Genomic DNA, 20,599 nt, shown 5'->3' on the forward strand with positions numbered 1-20,599 from the left:
TGAAAGGCTATGATTTCGGATGGGCACTACGGGTTAAACTTCTTTTTTTTTTTTTTTTTTGCAATAGCCATTCATGCTTCTAACCATCAGTTGTCAACGGAAGCACGCGAGTCAGCCGTGATCATGACACCGCTTTTAGCACCATTCGCTTCACAAGCCGCTTGCTGCGATGATGATGATCGCACATTCCGAATATTGGAGTGGTAGTAGACGCGCCGGCCCCAGTCGCTCATAGCATGATAAAGCGAACGTACTGAAAAGGAGGCTTGCACAACCCGACAAGCACTGGCACTTTACCAAGTTCGCTTACCCCCACCCTGCTGGAGCTAAAGTCAAAAGATAAACATGCGCAGTATCTTGGCCCACTGCCAAGAAATGTGTTGTGGACAGAAGGACGGGCTAACGACTGACGCCTTTATATATATATTTTTTTCAGATTCCTTGGCACAAATCAGGGCTAGGTGGGTTCATTATGCGAGCGAGTTTGTTACGCAAACACGGTACATTTACTGTAATACAAATGGTTCTTGTCAGTTTTTTCGAGGCCATTCGTTAATTCGAACATCGGATAATTCAAACTTTTTTTCCCGGTCCTGTGAAGTTTGAATTAACGAGCTTTTACTGTACACCACTACAGCACATACACCTTCTACTTTGCGGAACACCTCGTTGCATGCGTGATTGCACTGAGCGATTAAAATACGGACGTTGTCCATGTGCAAAAAAACAAACATAGGAGTTCGATATGACCTCATCTTCAATGCTTTCTGAAGTTTGGAAATCTTGTCTCGGTCTTTCAAAATGATTTCGGCGGTCGATGGGGCAATGCTTCTTGTCTGTAGAGGCCAAAGCGCTTTTTCCCTGTGTCGATTTTTTGCAGTGAAAGCGGCTGCGTTCATATCTTCTGGGCACTTAGCTGGCTAATATCATCGCTCTCGCACAAACTTCGCAATAAGATAATTGCGGCAAATAAAAAAAATACTCGTCCCGCCAGAGGTGGGCATTTGACCTCAAAAACTTCGACCTCACCTCAAACTCAAAAGATATTTGGCGACCTCACTCAACCTCAACCTCATAAATTGAGGTTGAGGTCCCCCAGGCGACCTCACCTCAATTTTCAGGTGACCATTGGCGACCTCACTCAACCTCACCTCAAACTCAAAATGTGAGGTTGAGGTCGGGCGCTCGACCTCAAAAAAAAAAAATCATCAACTTAAACCGTAACTTAACGCAAATACACATTTCTCGGTAATCCTAGCATATATAGGCAAGCCAGAATTTTGTCGTATGAAGACTGTATTTTACTCTTAATTTTATGCAACAATTATTATCCCGGATAAAAAAAAAACTCCGGGGACTCCATGTCCAATATCCTGCACTAAAGTAGCAATCCTCTCCCCTCTTCGCCTACCATTTTTTGGTCCGTTTTATTCTAAGGCCTACATGGGTACCACATTACTACGCATAGGTCCATAATGCAATACAAAGAGTTTATCCCATCCGACCAACATGAATAAAATTCATATTAGAAATAAAACAAGCCAGTTCTTAAGAAAATGCTGTTGACCCTAGCGACGATGGCAACAATGACAATATGCTCTTTTTATTAATTCGCAAAAAAACAAATTGATGATTGCCAAGCATTTTTTTTAATACACTGTACATTGTCTTGCGACCGTACACATCAAATTGGGGAAAAAATAAGAATACAGTCGTGCCTCGTTAGTATGGACACTTTGGCTTTCGACCAAAACTGTCCATAACGCGAGTCATCCATAATAACGAGTCATGATAAAAATGAAAAGTATGTTTTTGAGAAAAATCTTATAATTATTGAGAGACTTTTAAATTAAATTTCTAATTAAAAACAGCCGAGCTGTCGATGTTACCCCCTTCTCCATGAATCCGTCGACCCAAAATGTCATGTCTGTTCTTAAATCTTATCAGCTATCCTCATGAGTAGCTGAAGTCAGTAATGCCGATACATAGCGTAGAATAATTTTTCTCAGTAAACATCCCTGTTTTACTGAACAAAAATTCCTTAAGTCATCACAGATAAAACCTATCAAGACGGAGGAGAAGGAAGGGTGCGCACCCATAATGTTACCGAGGCAGCGAGCCTTCTGTTGAAGCATTTCGTCGCTCACGACAGCACCATTCGCGCACACATTTCCGAACCACATTAACCAGGCTGACTCCATTTCTTCGAACTGTGCTGGGCGCTGTCGGACTGTGGCTTACGCTGTGATGAGCGATACCGACGTTGAGCCATTTATCAGAGTTCTGTAGTATCGATGCTACCGTCGACCTGGCGAGGCTGAGGCCTAGTTGAACTTGGGTCTAGTTCCTCACGGCTTGGATTAACTGAGATGGCTTTTGCCGCTTGTATTCACAGATGTCCCGCTTCGCGTCTACGTTCAGTTCCGTTTTTTTTTTTTTTTGCGTTTAACTCCCGCCATGCCAAAAGTCAGACTAAAGTTGAGGGTTACAGGCTCCTGATTCTTTGCACTCTTTTTGCCTAGTTAACCTCCCCGCCTTTCCGTTCTTCTGATTCTCTTTTTTCTGTCTTGTACTGTTTATGTGAGGAAGCGAGGGCGTCAAGTTGGCAGGCTGCTGAGGGCTATCGAACAGCCCTTTCCTGCGCCGTTTGTATGTGTTCCTATGAAACAAACACTGCAAGCTGAATTACAGTTTAGAACGACGGCTAGCCGACTACGAAGAGCTCAGACCTTGTCAAGGCCGCAGCGTTGACTCAAGGCGAAACCGACATGCAGACCGCCCGGGGCGCGAAATGTGGCAGTTCGGCACCACAACAGTGATGAAAACCAGGAGCATGAGAAGGAAGGGCGTCCAGGACGGGACGCCCGGTCCTGGTTGCGTGCTCGCCGCCTTTCTTTTGTCGCTCTACTTCGTGAGTGTGTCTTAACTCTGTCCGAAAAGCGTTAACGGCTTCATGGAACACACTTTGTGTTTTGGGAAAGAAAAACTTCAGTTCCCACCCCCACTTTTTGGTGCTTGTCTTTCTTCCCATTATTTCTTTCTTACGTTTTACCGGTCTCTCTGTTCACTTTCAGCAGAATTTATTGCGACCACATGTTGCTGTTTTCCCGACTGCGGCCTCTCGTTGCGGCGCTGCCGCTGCACCCAGAAATCTCCCGGTTCCCTCCATTCAGGGTCTCTCTTACTTAGCTGACCTTCGGTTTTCTGTGTACGTTCCTTTTCGCTCTTGCGTCCCTCCCCTTCCTAAAACGACGACACGCCCGCTTTGGTTCTCTCCAACTCCACAGGACTCGTTCAGGCACCCGGCCGTATCGGCTGTCGCATAGGTTCCCGGCCTGTGCGCCCTTCTTTAACTTGCGTTCAGACTACTCCGCTTTTTTTTTTCAAGCACTGTCCATATTAACGAGACAAAAATACATGGGCCCAAGTGGGCTGTATTCATTCTTCCCCTGTCCATTGTTCAAACAGCGAGTTTTTACATTAACGAGGCATAAATACATTGAAAAAATTTCGTCCCCAGAAAAACTGTTCATAATTCGGGTCGTCCATATTAACGGGGCACGAACTTTCCATAACAGCTACTCATGAAACGACCTGTCGTGATGACTGAATCTCCAACAAAACAAACAAAAGAGGAAAGACAGCAACACACCAAATAATCACAAAACTCGGCCAACGCCGAGTAAACAAATGTACCTTCAGAAACTTTCAAAGAGGAACGCTGTGGATGTTGCGAGGTCCCAACCGGTCACCCCTAGGTGTTTGTCTATAATTCTGTGATCCCGTGGCGTATTGCAAGAATTGGCAAAATTGCTTCTTCGAACACCAAGCTTACATTAAAAAATTACTGGGTTCGGAACTGCTAGGAAAGAGGGTTAAACGTGAACCATTTTGCTGTCGCGAACATCTGCTCGCCAGGCAAATTTCGCCGGACCAAAATGTCAAACTCCCCCCCCCCCCCCCCCCCCCCAAAACAAAACGATACAAATACTTGTACATCCGAACAGAATACTGGATACCATTTGCCCGACAAGTCTGAGACGAGCTTCTTTGTGTTATTCACTTGTTTTCCTTTAAAGACTGAACTAATAGATTACACGGTGGTGTCTTCGAAGCTGCTTCGTCGCATGCACTACACGTGCATCCAGAGAAACCGTTTCCCCGTTAGTGTCGTGTAGTTACAGCACATAAACGTAAAATGAAGACGAGAACAACAGAAAGGAGGCGATCAAGCAGCCTGGAGGGACCGCGCTCCCTGCTGTGCACGCGTTCCTCCCTTCGCCGTCCGTCTCTAGGCTCTAGGTTTTGCTCATGCAGTGAATGCCGAACTGTCACCATTACACACCAAAGGCCGCAGCGAATGTGTCAGCTTCGTTTTCAGAGACTACATCGCGCTTTGCAATACTTGCAAAAAAATAAAAAATAATAAAAAGAGAAACTAAATGACCGCTCCGGTAAGTGGAAAGGAGGGTTGTGCATGGTCCTCGGGAAAGATGCCAAAGAAAGAGCCTAATGTGAGGGAAGAAGCCTGTTCTCTGTTCGGCAGTACACGAACGTAAATGTCATACATGAAAATATATATAAAGAAATACCATGTTGACGAAAGTAATACGAGATTTCGCACACTAAAAAAAGACGAGAACTGCGCTTCCCAGAGGGTATAGAAGGCTTGAGACATCGACTTAGTACTGCATTCCTCAGTGCTAGCATGTAATTAATTTCATTCCCATATATTTCAGTAAATTTTTAAAACAAAAACGAATGTCTGAATACATTACTCAGATATCTGACCACACAAATTTTCATCCGATTGATTTGTCCGTCTCGAGCAGACGGCAGCACAAAAGAGACACGCTCAGTTTGCCACACTAATTCGTCTGTCTAGACACCAAAATGTTGAGTCAGAAAACATCCCAATACTAACTTATAAAAACATGTAGGAGAACGCTTTTCTCTTTTCTTTTCCTGCGCCTATAAAGAGATTTCAAGATAGACCTGATATTATGGAGTTAAGAATGTCTTACCATCATCCTTCCTCCTGCATTGCTTGGTTTCACGAGAATTTGAGAGAGAAACAAAGGGCCTTAGCGGAGGAAAAAGATTTTTTTTTTCATTTGGCCTTTCTGCATACAAGCCCCGTATAATTTTTTTTGTCTCTTCTACATAGGCAAATGGTTAACATGCGCAGGCTTCTTTCCTGTATACCAGTTGCGTCTTATAAGCTGCGCCGTCCGTCTCATCCTCTTGCATGTTTTACCGTTATATTGGTTATGTAAGAAACGCTAGCACCTTCATCCCATGCAATTTTGCTGCACCATTTTCTGTTAAGGTTCCGTGTAATGTACAGCGGGATCTTTCATCGAAAGTAGGGCAGCAGCCGTGACGTCAGCGCCTGGGAACGGGCATGCACACGACAAACAGTTCTGCTTTGCGCCGTCTGCGCAAAAGACAATTTGCTTCGCTTTTTAGTTTGCTTGTTTGTTTGCGGCATCCGACAAAAGCATCGCGGGTCAGAGTGAGTTATGTGCTTTGCGCGTTCCTGTGTGTTTGAACCGGCGGCAAGCATCGGCACAAACAAGTCAGAGAAAACGGGGGTGGCGGGCGGGGGGACGAGGAGTTCGTGTCGTAAAAAAAAAAAATCTTCTGAGAAGACAAGAGGGAAGCCTGGGCAGGGGCTACGGCATCCGGTCGCCCAAACGGGGGGTAACCGAACACCAAGAGTCGACGGGCACACCGCGGCAGTACGCTCGAACTCCGCGTCAAAAGGGGCGCTCTTCGAAGTAAGCCGCGGCAACAGCAAAAAGCCTGGACCTCACAATTTCGACCTCACACAATTACGACCTCACTCAACCTCAAACTCACGCGTGAGGTTGAGGTCCAATTTCGTGACCTCACTCAAAATATTTTGAGCTATCGCCGACCTCACCTCAACTTCACCTCACTCCGTGAGGTTGAGGTCATTTTGAGGTTGAGGTCGACCTCATGAGGTCGAAACCTCATGAGGTTGCCCACCTCTGCGTCCCGCACGCACGAATGCATGAAAGAACGACTTTCGTACGATACACAACCCAGGAAGAAAAAAGCAGGTGGCTAGGCCTGCTGGCTGCTGCGTAATAAACCATAGCACCGTAGTGGTGCTAGGAGCTGGTACTAGATGTGCTGATGATGATAGCTATAGCCCATGGATCATACACACAGAAACGGCGGTTTCTGTTTCACGCGAGAGTTGCAAGCTGCAGCACTGTTAATTTTAGCCGAATTCGTAATACTGATGTTCTAAAATTATAGAAGTAAAATATGTTCGTTATTTTGAAATATACCCTATTTTGAAATTCGTAATTTTGAAATAGTTTTACATTGAAAACATAGCAAATCATCTGGGGATTCTTAAAAAATTTGCTAATTTGAAAAATTTGTTAATGTGGTGTTCATAGTAACGAGATTTCACTGTATATGTGTCATCTTTCATTTGAACAAATTTGCAGTTGCGGGTTTGCGTGCATGCCGTCTCCCTTCTCGTCTGTTGTCCATGTTCATTAGCACAGTATCCCAAGTTCTGAATAGTTAACTCTTAAGGGGAGATGCTACTCGAAAACATTTTTTTCTTAATATTGATGCTAGGTGAATGAAAATTGCACCACTTATAGAGATTGATCTCCTCTTTCTAAATATGCTTTTAGTTTTAAAATAGCTTAATGTTTTCATATTCTAAATGCCATGCATAAGTGAAAAACAATGCATGTTTGTGCAGCTGCTGTACACAGCAGCAAGCATGGTAGGGCAGAGCCAACTAGTTCTTCTTGTCCCCAACACTCCACTGAGTGCAAATAAGCAACATAGCAACATTCCCTTGGCATGCAACGTTTTGAGACAATTTTATATCTGGTGCCTTGTTTTTAGTGGCTAGCACCAGATAATTTTTTAAATTTGCATGCCCAAAAATACTGCTGATTGCATTTAAACCTAGATACTTGCATTCTACACATCCTAAAGATTATGCATGCCAAATTTGGTGTTGATTGAACTAAAATAACGACATAAAATATTGTGCACAAAACTCATATTCGGCCCAAAATACGAATTCGAGAAAAATGCGATTTAAAGATACAAAAGCTGTTTATTGCTGTTGTAGCAGCACTATCTGCATGAAAATTGCACACAATGCAGGCCAGGGTATTATGATACAGTGCACAGTTTTAGAATTCACCAGCATCATATGTTGCTCCCACAGTGACATTGTGGGCAGCATTCTCAAGGCTTGCTTTCTTGGCTATTTAGTGATGCTGAGACCTTGCTTCTGTCAGCCACTGCTTTGTAACCACAAGGTGCACATTTTTTGTTATGGCATTAAACTCCTTATGGTGCACTTGTTTCGGCAAACCAAGAACCACACAAAATCGGGAAAGTTGATTGTATCCAGCACCAATAACGAGCGCCGCAACCCCTGCATTGACGTTCACGGCAAAAATCTCCCTCGGGCTGGCTGAAGGGCGTCGTCCACCGGAGCTGCACACCGCGCACGACTACGACACAACGGACTTGGCACACGCTACACTGCTGCAACGCAGCTCTAGAAACGACGAGAGTCCTTTTCACTTCTTGGCCAACTCGCGAACGGAAAGTTAGCAGCGTCCGCGCTCCCGACATGCTGCTCGCTCGCCAGTGCGTTCGCGGCACCGATCTCGCCGATAAAGGCACTCGCCGTACTAGGTCTCCTCAACGCTCGAAGATCCTTATCTTCTTATCCAATGCACTGACGAAATCGTCTAAGCTGTCACTGAAACTTCAGTGCCCAGCCGGCTTCAAGCTGTCAAAAGTGTCGCCTCCGCCGAGGTTAGGCCTAGCTTCCGCGGACGTCTCCACTGCACGCCGTTTCACTTTGCCAGTGACTTCCCTTGAACGCGTGGTTTGATCGGTACTTTCGACACCGAAAGTCACGTTTCTTCTCGGATTCTATCGCAGCGACGAGCACGAAGATGCATGAAATTTTGAAAACACGCCGAAAGAAAACTAGCGGGCAAGCGTGACAGCGAGCTACGCGTCGCATGAAGAGCAGACGAGCTATGGCCGCTTCCCACACTGACAGCCAATGGCGTGGTCGAAATCGCACCACGTGATTTAAATGGCCAGTGAAAATGCTAGGTTTGGGTGACGAAACTTTTTTTTTTTTATTACTTGCTGGGGGTTTGTGAAGCGGCAAAGCCAGCTTTAGGGAGAAAAAGCGTAGGCCTGCCGCCGCCTTGCAAAATTTCAGTGGCGTGCGACGCCGCGATTTGATGCGTCACGCGCTTGAACATGGGTCGTATCTGCCCCTTCTTTAGCCACCTTGCGTGCTTTAACAGACTTTTTAAATGATTTCGCGACTGTTTTCGGCTCTGATTTTTTATATATATTAAGGAGGAAGGATCAGTGTTGCTGAAACAGTCAAAATCACAAAAGTGACTTTTTTACTGAAAATCGCCGTTTTTCGACCCGCGTCTCCCCTTAAGGAACAACAATTCACTTCAACATATGCACTCTTGCATTTGGACCAAAGAGCCTGCATCTACATTTGGACAATGCTCGAGGAGTGTAATGATCTGTAGCAGAACGCCTCTGCTGTTGCAGTACGTACTAGTTACGTGATCGAAAGGAAGTCTAGAGTGAATTTGCAGCATTTTAATGGCTATTGTCGTGCACTTTCAGCTACGATGCTGTAATGGCTTATGAAAATTCTTCTTGCATTTCGCCTGCTCAACTCATTTTTTACGCCGACAGAAAGGATTTGAAGCAGTTAACTATCTTAAGGAAAGGCTGCAACTGCATGCGAAGGAATAAAATACTTACACTGCTGTAAACTGGGCTTGATGCATGTCATTTGAGAACTGCAGGGGGCTGGCTTAATCACGGCTTGGTAGTCTACAGTCATATAGCCAGTAGCCCAGAGTGTGGGAGAAGTTCAGACAATCATTTGCAACTACTTTGACGATGGATGCATAGACCTCTCAAGTACATGCACCAACTAAACTACTCGTAGCTTCAATATAGACAGAGTCGCTTAGCTGCAGTATCCTATCTGCTCTGGGGATTGGTTACGCCGCAGTTCCAGGCGATCATGCGTCAACAGAGCTTTAAAAAGCAGCATTTGATTCAACGCGTAGCTTCGTAATAGACAGGGTGGCTCAGCTGCAGTATCCTATCTGCTCTTCCATGCCGCAGTTCCAGGTAATCATGCGTCAACGGAGCTTTAAAAAGCAGAATTTTATTCATGCAAGTCTGGCACCGCAGACTACACTTAACGAAATTACTTGCCCATAATCGCTTTGGGTCAGCTTCTGGGCATCGCCCAACTTTACATCCCCCACGGCATTCACAGACACTATGCACACAGGTTGCAACGACCACCTGAGGACTTTGGAGTTTGTTTGAGGATTACCATGGATGGTATTAAGCAGTAACACAAAGGCTTAGTATTAGCAGAACTTGTTTGGCCACAGTGCCCACCACAGTGCAGAAACAGAGAACCAAAGTGTCATGCTTTGCGATGTACTGTGGCAGTGCAGAGCACAGGTAACACAACGGACTGAGACGCCGCTGAAACCTAGGCACACCACTTAGTGCCCTGCACCGCTGAGGAGGATGCATGTACTAGGGCGTGAACATTATCTGTGCATGCTTTTTGCAGTAGTGGCGGTTTCTGTCGATGGCTTGAGATCAACAACGTGTGCCGTTTACAGTCAAACCCGGTTATAACGAACTGCGTAATTCAACGCAATTTGTTCGCTATATAAAGTATTTCGCTATAACCAAACCCGTTTATAACGAACTTCAGTACCAAATTCGTTATACACGATGTCCAGACAGCACAGCGAAAACGCACTAACTAAAGAAAAACCGTGCCGCTCACCATGAATCTACAAAAGAAATTTATTGCAGATAAATGCTCACTTATTTGCAGTAGGCAGTGATCTTCGCCTGAACACTGCATTTAACTCCATCAGCGAGAATCGCACTTTCCACACGCGACATCATTTCCACAAACTCCAGTCCGCTTCCCTGTATTCCGGAGCAGTATCGGCGCAGCAGATCGGTAGCAGCGAGGGCTTCGTGCAACGTCGGGCGAGGGCGATCGTCCTCTGGCGGCGGCTCCTCGGTCTCCTCGTTCGCATCAGATGCCAGCATGTCGGCAACAATTTCCGAGTCCAACGGGCTCGCTGTCACAGCTACGTTGTCGTCAACAGTGAGAAAATCCTCCAGGGCAACTTCTTCGGGCGCAGCGTTCGGAACATCAGCGAGTTCTTCCCACAGCGTGGCAACATCGCTGTCATCTTGCACAGTGCGCGCTTCACTAGCAGCTTCTGCATCCTCTCGACATAGTCCAGCATGGTGGAAGCAGTTGCAGATTGTGGATTGCGTCACGTCTTGCCAGGCACAGTTAATCATTTCTATTGCGGCCAGCAAATTAATCTTGAGCTCGTCGTTAACCCGCAATTTCACCAACAGCTGCTCAACGACGCGTTTCCTGTAGCCCAGCTTGAAAGCGCGGATGATCCCCTGATCGAGGGGCTGCAAAACCGATGTTGCGTTCGGTGGCAGGAAACAAAGCTCGATGTTCTTGAGCGTGACGCCGCAGTGGTGTGCAGAACAGTTATCGAGGAGGAGGCAAATCTTTCGCCCGCTCGTTGCAAGTTCCTCGTCCCAGCCACGCAGCCACGCTTCGAACAACGTTCTGGTCATCCAGGCCTTAGAATTTGAGTTGTATGTGACTGGGAGTGAAGTGCATCCTCGCAGGCACATAGGAGACTTGAACTTGCCTATGACAAGCGGCCGCAGCTTTGATGAACCGTCCATGTTTGTCGTGAGAAGAACGGTGACTCGGGCCTTATTCAATTTGCCGCCATGGCACTTCTCATTCTTTAGCGCCAAGGTTCTGCTCGGCAGCAGTTGCCAAAACAAGGAGTCTCTTTGGTGTTAAAAATATTGCACGGTTCGTATCTCTCTGTGACAGCACGCCACACGTCTTGCACCCACTTTTCAGCACTCTCAGCGTCCACTGCTTGGCTTTCACCTGCAACCACCTTCCCGGTGATGGAGTAGCGGTCTTTAAATCGTTGGAGCCAACCACTGCCCGCTGTAAACCCCTCGACGTCCAGGACGAAGGCAAAATTTTTTGCCTTGTGTTGTAGCATGGGGCCAGAGACCGGCAGATTTCGCGCGCGAACGTCCAAGAACCATTGGTACAGCGCTTTCTCTACTTGGTCGTAAGCCGGCTTGCGGTGGCGAAAGCCGTCACCATTTGGTCGATCCTGTGCATTGCCTCTGATGGCCGACTGGTTTTTCAAAATGGTGCTTAACGTGCTCCGCGGAATCTTGAAATGCGCGGCAACGTCAGACTTTTTTTCGCCGCGGCCAACGCTGTGAATTATCTCCAGCTTGTCGGAAAGCGGTAGGGCACGCTGCTGCTTCGTCGTCATCTTGCAGGATGTAGCGCCGGAATGCAAGCCAGCAGCAACGTAGGCACGTCCGGAATCGTGAGGATAGCAGCAGCACGACTTGCAAACGCGAACAAAGAAAGCTCCGAGGATGCGGGAAAGTTCGCCACTGACGCGTTCGTTGTTCGGAGGCTGCCTTCCCTTCGCCCAAACTTGAAACCAGTTCTGGCCGGTGTTGCTTCTTTCTCGAAGCGCAATAGGTCCGGAGCTGCTCGAATGTCTTTGATCGCATGGTAGGCAGCTGCCGAATAGGAGCGCTGCAAAGAGAAGCTGGCCGATGGCGCGGATTTTAAAGGCTACTCACGCTACTCCGGGCGGCGGCCGCGCATGCGTACAGGAGGGTCCCTCGTGGAAGCTGCTGTAGAGAGCCCCTCCTGCGTTTTACGGAAGCGTGGCATCGGCACAGAAGCAGCAGAAGCACCCTAGCGGGCGCGTGATGACGTATGCGCTGTGTGAGACCTTGGGGAACGGAGCCGTCGCCAATCCCCCTCCCATCTGACAACGACATGCGCTAGAAGTATTGCGGCCCGGCAGCGTGGGCTGCCCGGAGAGAACTCGGAGCCGGCACAAAGGCCCGCCCGTTGGCGGGCGTTTGGCGACCGATCGCGCGCGCCGAGTTCGCTATATCTGATGTGTAGTTCGTTATAAAAAATACATTTTATATGCATAATGCTAGCGGAAATTCGAGTGTTCGATATAAAACATAATTCGCTCTATCCGAGTTCGTTATATTCGGGTTTGACTGTATACACCTGCGACACCAACGCTTTCAAAGGCTATCAAGTCGAGGAGTCAAGAGCTTTCGAGATTCTCAGTAGCTATAAAACTCTTAAGGAGATATGCCACTTCTACACATCAAATTTAATCACTGTCCAGAGATTTAATCATCTCACACCAAGGTGCTGTGGCAGTGCTGTCACAGCCAATTTGCGGATAAGCAAACAGTCAGCTAACAAGTTCATCTTGAAAAGATAAAAAAAATTTTTTATTTGTGACGCTGATATTAAACGGAGAAGAATTTCGTTGTTTTGCGAGATGCATCATAGTGTTCATGCACTTTATGGGAAGCCGGTGATGTTTTCTTTTTTCTTTTTTTTTGCATTGGCGGCAACAGTTGTGCAGTACTTGCCGCAGCATTTCAAAGGCTAGCCTGTCTTTTTTTCTCCAAGCTAAGTTGTGTACTTACTCTGAATTTTCGCAATTTTTGAACAACTGTTTTGTTCTGATTTTATTCCCCAGGTTGTTGCTACGGCGCTTCGTGTCCGAGAGTGCACGTTGCCGTGGTTTAAAGGCCTTAAACATCTCAGCAGAGTTTCATGCTGCTTCATTGATTCAATAGGCTATTGACCTGATGGCCATTAAAAACGTCTGTGTAGCTGCACTCATTGACCTTTATGAATCGATAGATCATCGGCAGCCTTTGAACTGCCCGCAAGACAGGTGATTGCGCCTGCTCTCGCCCTTTGTCCCCAGGTGGCTCGGGCAATTGTGGATTCGCGCTTCATGATGAAGACTCTGCAAACCACGGAGGAACTGGCCAGGGTCGTTGAGGTGGCTCTTGATGACACGTAAGCAGCGATCTCTATTTACCCTCCTGCATTGGGGCACTCCAGGCATGCACAGTTGCCAAATGGTACACTGCCGTGGCAAGCAGTGTGGGCATTTGCTCTTCCCAGCACCCATGTTGTCTTTTTCAAGTGCGGTAAGAGAACAGCGCAGAAGAAGATAGACGTTGGATTCCTTCTGTCGTGTCATGAAACACTGATTGTGATATGCTACGCCAAGCACTGTTTGCAGTGGTGTGAGTGGTACAGGACAAGTGTTTGTCGGGATTGCACACATTGTAATTGGAGCAGGCTGAAATTTATCTCAATGAGGGCTACCTATTTGATGATTCATCGTGGAAAATGTCAGTGTAACAAGAAACGGGGACAAAGATGAAGAAACTAGGGAGAGTTGCGGTTGCAAGGTGGGCTTTGCAACATTATTTTGAATGCAGCCTAATTGTTAATGCATTCAGTGTGCCTTGAGATGGGTCTCGTCCTTTATTAGCAGTGACCAGGAATACTGGATGTCACGGTGATGAAGTGGGACAGCTTAGAGTATAAGGACCTCCTTGTTAGCCCTCGCAGTAAAGCATGTTGCACGGCTTTGTTCTGTGTGACCTGGTGCTAGTAGTTGTACAGCATGCATAAATCATGTGACCCACCGGTAGCCATGCCAGAGGGAAAGTGTTTTTAAAATGCCCAGAAAAATATGTTTGTGAAGCCAGACATATTCCTGGAATGGCAACTGTCCGCTGGGTGCTTCCCCAGAACATGTGTCGAGCGGATTAGTGCTCAAATTTGGTCATGCTGTTAAGGGGGGACACGGGTCTTAAAACTATTTTTCTTATTTACCAATCAGAATTGATGCAACTTCGTGGGTTGTGCAGTGTTTTGCGCAGATTCCAAAACTGCAATTATTTCTTTTGTGATCCAATTATTTCATGAGATAATTACACCAATTAGTCTAATTCTTACGAGAACAATTACAAAATGATCACTGAAGAAAAACTTCAGATCAACACATTGCTGGACACTAGAAAGAATGAGGAACACAATGTTGCAAGCAGTTTTTTGATTGAGCAATTATTTCATGTGTAGTGAACTCTGCGAAAATATTATTAAGACGAAGATGAACCAGGCGAGGATATCACGATCACAAGGAGAAGAACGACGAAGTGCCGCTGCGCTGCTCGAGCTCGCTTGTGAAGGCCTAGACTGGCTGTGCTCTTGTGTGGTTCTCTGTGAAACTTGGAGAGGGCTATTACCCCTTTTAAAGGACAGTAAACACCCCCTTTCACTTGGTGGAGGTCAGGATTTCCTGCCGCCCTGGAGCTTCGCAGCCGCACACTACCGACAACAGCCATGACCGATGCTACCACTCCTAGTCCAACCGCCTCCTCGTCCCCCGTCTTCTGCGCTGGAGCTTTGCGCCAACGGGACCCTCCAATCTTCAGTGGAACCGGCGACCACGACGTGGAAGATTGGCTATCATCATATGAGCGGGTCAGTACGCACAACAAATGGGACGACGGTCTCAAATTAAATAACGTGATATTCTACCTAACGGACGTTGCAAACCTGTGGTTCCGCAACCACGAGGCCGATATCCCCTCGTGGTCTGCTTTCAAGACCACTTTTTCCGATATCTTCGGCAGGCCTGCAGTGCGCAAGCTGCGCGCTGAGCAACGCTTGCGCCGCCGTGCACAGCTACCCGGCGAAAATTTTACGAGCTATATTGAAGATGTTGTAGACCTGTGCAAGCGCGTGGACGCTTCAATGACAGAGCATGCCAAGATTGGTCATATTTTACAAGGAATCGACGATGACGCGTGCCAGATGCTTCTGGCCAGAAACCCAGCAACCGTGGTCGACGTCATCAGTGCATGCCAAAACTTTGAGGAATTACGCAAGCGCCGTCAAATCACTCGTTCTTCGCTTTCACACCAGGAGCCTCTTGCAGCTTTAACAGCTGACGCAGAACAGTCCCCCTTGCTGCAACAAATCAAGCAGTTTGTTCGAGAAGAAGTTGCCCGTCAACTGTCCCTCGTTCCCCATCGTACTGACGCTTCCTCTCCTTTGGCGCCAAAGTTGCAGCAAGTCATCCGCGACCAAGTCGCAGAAGCACTTCCCACGCTCCCGGAAGCTCCTGCCGTTGCTCCCTTGACATACGTCGGAGCACCACTACAATATAGCCAACCATCTGTCCCAGCCCCTTTGACCTACGCGGCAGTGGCTGCGCGGCCTCCGCCTGAGCCGTTACCACCCGTGCAGCCTGTCCTACGCCATGCACCGCTTCCTCAAACGGCTCCGCTTCATCCTGCGACTCCGCGCTATTACAACCCGTGGCGCACTTCTGACAATCGCCCAATTTGTTACTACTGTGGTTGCCCTGGACACGTGGCCCGTCGGTGCCGTCGCCGCATGGCTGCGCGTCCCGAGCCTGCGTCTTCGGAGTACTCCCCACAGCTGCTTCGTTCTGCACCGTCTTCGCCTGCATACGCCGCCGAACAGCGTTCGTACACGACCCAACGTTCTCCTTCTCCACGTCGCAGGTCACTGTCACCAATGCGCCGGCGACCACCCCCTCCTGATGAGGGAAACTAAGTTCCGCGGTTCATGAGGCGAGAACTGCGTGCTCTGCGAAAAGCTCAAGGCCTCATATTTTGCCCACGAACGTTATAGCAATCTCTATCGATGGTCTGTCTGTACATGCGCTGGTCGATACAGGTGCTGCAGTGTCTGTGATTCATGAGCGACTTTGCCGACGATTACGAAAAGTTACAACGCCATTTAACGGTTTGTCGCTCCGCACTGCCAGCGAAGAGAGGATTGCACCTTTAGCAGCATGTACAGCGCGTGTCGTCATTGAAGGTCGTTTGTACAGTGTAGAGTTCGTAGTTTTGTCGTCTTGTTCTCACGATGTGATCCTTGGATGGGACTTCTTGTCCAAAAATAACGCCGTGATCGATTGCGCCCGAGCTGAAGTGGAATTTTCTGCACTGTGCGACGTACTGCACGACGACAACCGTTCAGTGTGTCCTCAAAAGCTCGCCATCGCTGAAGATGTCGACGTACCTCCAGAAGCTTGTGCCCTTGTGCCTCTTTCGTGTCCTGCCGTGTCAGCCGTTACTGTTCTATTTACGCCGTCTGCATCCTTCATCTACCGCAAGCACCTGCCGCTGCCGTCTGCTGTTCTCGATGTTCACGGTGGCTTCACGAAGCTACTCATCTACAATCCGTCTCCGCGCCCGATTACTTTACTACGTGGGGAATCTCCCGGTTCTATTGAACCAGCCCACCTTCTCTGTGACCTGGATGCCTCCGAGACCAACCGTGGTAACTACATCGATGCTCTGCAGTCCGATCCGACGCCTGATTCGTTGCCAGAAGACTTCTTCCGAACCGCCATCGATGACGCCCTTCCTTCCACCTACCGGACGCAGCTTGTGGCCCTTTTACAGACGTTTCGCTCCGCGTTCGACGCCGCCCACACACCTCTCGGCCGCACTTCCACAGTCGCGCATAACATTCAGACCGGCTCTAACACGCCTTTTCGACAGCGCCCCTATCGTGTGTCAGCGGCAGAGCGTCGCGTGATCAATGAGCAAGTTGAGGACATGCTAAAACGTGGTGTGATCCGTCCATCTCAAAGCCCCTGGTCTTCACCAGTGGTGCTCGTAAAGAAGAAAGATGGCTCAGTTCGCTTTTGTGTTGACTACCGGCGCCTGAACAAAATTACCCACAAGGACAATTACCCCCTGCCGCGTATAGACGACGCTCTTGATTGCCTCCAAGGTGCCGAGTACTTTTCCTCTCTTGATTTACGTTCCGGTTACTGGCAAGTACCAATGGCCGCCTGTGACAGAGAGAAGACCGCATTTGTGACCCCGGATGGCCTCTATGAATTTAATGTAATGCCCTTCGGTTTGTGCAACGCGCCCGCCACATTCGAGAGGATGATGGATAACATCTTGCGGAAGTTCAAGTGGCACATCTGCCTCTGCTACCTGGACGACATTGTTGTCTTTTCCACCGACTTCGCCACGCACCTAGAGCGCTTGCGGCAAGTTTTGGTTTGTCTTACTGACGCCGGCCTACAACTAAATCTTAAGAAGTGTCACTTCGGTGCCCGGGAGTTGACCATTTTGGGGCACATCATCTCTAAGGAAGGTGTTCGCCCTGATCCGGCCAAGCTGCGCGCAGTGGCGGAGTTTCCTAAGCCGGTCTCGCTCAAGCAACTTCGAAGCTTCATTGGTCTATGCTCCTATTTTCGGCGCTTCGTGCGGAATTTCGCTTCTATAATTGCACCCCTTACGAAGCTACTCGGGGGAAACAGTGACTTAACTGCGTGGTCGGTCGAGTGCGACGAAGCGTTCACCACATTGCGCCGTCTTTTGACTTCGCCACCAATCCTTCGCCACTACGACCCCACAGCACCTACCGAGGTCCATACTGATGCGAGTGGCGTTGGCCTCGGAGCGGTATTGGCTCAACGAAAAAATGGCTTTCAAGAATACGTCGTCGCGTACGCGAGTCGCGTCCTCTCCAAAGCTGAATGCAACTACTCAGTTACGGAGAAGGAGTGTTTGGCCATTGTGTGGGCACTAACCAAATTCCGACCCTACCTGTATGGTCGCCAGTTTGACGTCGTCACGGACCACCACGCGTTATGTTGGCTGTCCTCTCTTAAAGACCCGTCCGGCCGCCTCGCACGATGGGCTCTCCGCCTTCAGGAATTTGACATCCGCGTTATATATCGATCTGGCCGTAAACACATGGACGCCGACGCTCTGTCTCGTTCTCCCCTAACCATCGCACCGATTTGCTCCTCGGCGGCTGATCCCGTCCTCTCGTCTCTAACACTCGCTGATATGCCTGCGGAGCAGCGAAAAGACCCGCGGCTCGCATCTCTTATCGACATCGTGTCCGCTTCTCCAAACGCTGCGCCTTCTCGGACTTTACGCCGTCAAGCACCACACTTTGCCCTACGAGACGGTCTTCTCTACCGCCGCAATTATATGCCTGATGGTCGACGGTGGCTTCTCGTCATTCCCCGCCATTTACGACAAGAAATTTGCGCCTCTTTCCATGCCGACCCTCAGTGTGCCCATCCTGGTGTAGTGAAGACGTTTCAAAGAATCTCTCAACGCTACTATTGGCGCGGCATGTACGGTTATATTCGCAAATACGTCCGCTCCTGCATCGCCTGTCAGCGCCGCAAGTCACCAACACCTCGTGCTTCTGGCCCCTTACAACCACTTCCATGCCCGGCCCGCCCTTTTGACCGCATTGGCGTTGACCTTTACGGGCCACTTCCCTGCACGGTCTCTGGGAACCGGTGGATTATCGTCGGCATCGACCACCTCACCCGGTATGCCGAGACCGCCGCTTTACCCGCCGCTACTGCCCGTGAAGTTGCCCTATTCTTACTACATCATTTTGTTCTTCGCCACGGCGCACCGCGAGAGCTGCTGAGCGACCGAGGACGCGTCTTCCTTTCCAACGTCGTTGAAGCTCTACTGGCCGAATGTCGCATCATACATCGGACCACAACAGCCTACCACCCTCAAACTAACGGGCTGACTGAGCGCTTCAATCGTACTCTTGGAGATATGCTCACAATGTACGTTGCCGCTGATCAGACCAACTGGGACGCTGTTCTTCCTTTCGTGACGTACGCATACAATACCGCCACACAGTCAACCACTGGATTTAGCCCTTTCTTCCTGCTTTATGGGCATGAGGCATCGTCCACGATGGACACTATTTTACCATATCGTCCTGACTCCTCCGAGTGGACACTCCTTTCAGACGTTGCCAAACATGCGGAAGAATGCCGCCAGTTAGCCCGCAGTTTAACATCGGAATCGCAAGGCCGCCAAAAGTATCGTCACGACAAAGATCAGACGCCACACGTTTTCCCTACAGGATCCCTTGTTTGGCTCTGGGTTCCTGCCACCCCTCCGGGATTGTCATCAAAATTTCGAACCGAGTACCACGGCCCCTACCGCATTGTTCGCCAAACCTCCCCTGTGAATTACATCGTGGAGCCACTCACTCCCTCTTCAGACATGCGTCATCGCGGCCGCGAAACTGTGCACGTGAGCCGCCTCAAAACATACTACGATCCGCTCCTCTTGCCCTCACCCTAAGTCGCCAGGATGGCTCCTCTTCGCTCCGGGGGAAATTGTAGTGAACTCTGCGAAAATATTATTAAGACGAAGATGAACCAGGCGAGGATATCACGATCACAAGGAGAAGAACGACGAAGTGCCGCTGCGCTGCTCGAGCTCGCTTGTGAAGGCCTAGACTGGCTGTGCTCTTGTGTGGTTCTCTGTGAAACTTGGAGAGGGCTATTACCCCTTTTAAAGGACAGTAAACACCCCCTTTCACATGTTTTATTGCATAGCAAAGTTCTAAGGTCAAAATATTGCACTATAATGGTCACAAAAAAGAGCCGTTTTAAAAATTTTGAGCAAGAAATTAAAAAACCTACTTGCAACATTGTGTGCTCCACATATTTAGCTTCACGCTGAAAAAGAAATTATTACTCTATCTGCACTAGGTGCCGAGATATCAAGGCAGCAAAACTGCAAGTGGTCGGCAATGCATGTTTTGAGAAAAGAGCAAAAACGAAACAGGGATTATTTAACAGACATTCACTGGTGCAATGCACACATTTACAATTTAAAATGGCTAGAAACCTCCAGGAATGTAGTCTCTTTGCTTTCGAACGTCCAAGTGTCGCCTCTTTCATTTTGATTTGCAGTTGCAGCACATTCAGTTGTCACTTTTTCGGCTGCGTGAGTCACATGCAGGCAGCAATTTTTTTTTTTTACGTACGTCGTTTTGCCATGTTCTCGCATCAAGACCGTGGTGAGGAACGTTTATTGCGGAAAAGAAATGTAATTTGGAGCTGTTTGCTGCTTCCCAGTGCTCTGCATTGCACGGGAAGCAAGTGCATTCACTAAGGACTATGAACGAGGTCCGATCGGCGCAAACGTGCGGCGAGCTCTACGAAGACGACGTGTCCCGCAGTTTACGCATTGGAGAATAAGTTTGACAGCAATTTCTTATCCACGTTCACTTTTTTAAATGCCAATATTGCCGCCGTATGTTTTACACTTCGCCAATCTCGGCAAACTGTTTAGATCTAACGATCATGAACTCCGCCTCGCCAAGCGGACTGTCCACCGCGCTGCCGTCGTCATCACGAAAACCATCAGACTACCGCTTTGTTGCTGGAGTTGGCGCGAGTTCAAGCTTTTTCTGTTTTGAGCTTATCTTTCTGTTCACCTGCGGCCTGGGAAATCAGTCGCGGCGGGTGCGACCGTGAGCAGTAGCAGTCTCCCGTGCTGGGGAACATGCTTGGCCTACTTCAGGCTCGTACACACAATCGTTCCGCACACGACTTTTGTTGGCCTGAGCGCGCCCAGCCGGGGCAAGGAGTCACTTGAGATGATTAATAAACTATTTTTTTCACTTTTTTTAACAAATTCTTGCCGTGAATGCACCTTGCGGTTCGGAACCAAGCGCGGCCGGCGTCGCGTCTCCGCCGTCTCCCCACGGCTCGGGCGTGCC

The 20,599-nt window shown here is 48.6% G+C and overlaps 1 protein-coding gene across 4 annotated transcripts in view; it reads left to right on the forward strand.

The window, feature by feature from the left end:
* Positions 1 to 20,599, forward strand: part of LOC146174789 (putative methyltransferase-like protein 15 homolog) — a 148,974-nt gene that overhangs the window by 29,396 nt on the left and 98,979 nt on the right. For all 4 annotated transcript variants that reach the window (XR_014701965.1, XM_084583955.1, XM_084583956.1 and 1 more), the window contains exon 6: positions 12,945 to 13,039. Coding sequence is in view for 3 of the 4 variants with exons in the window: in XM_084583955.1 (XP_084440081.1) it covers positions 12,945 to 13,039 (95 nt within the window). In the remaining variant the exon portion in view is untranslated. The remainder of the gene's footprint in view (positions 1 to 12,944; positions 13,040 to 20,599) is intronic.

The sequence above is a fragment of the Amblyomma maculatum genome, chromosome 11 (genome assembly GCF_055883805.1).
Source record: "Amblyomma maculatum isolate TAMU_Amacu chromosome 11, ASM5588380v1, whole genome shotgun sequence".
Lineage (NCBI taxonomy): Eukaryota > Metazoa > Arthropoda > Arachnida > Ixodida > Ixodidae > Amblyomma > Amblyomma maculatum.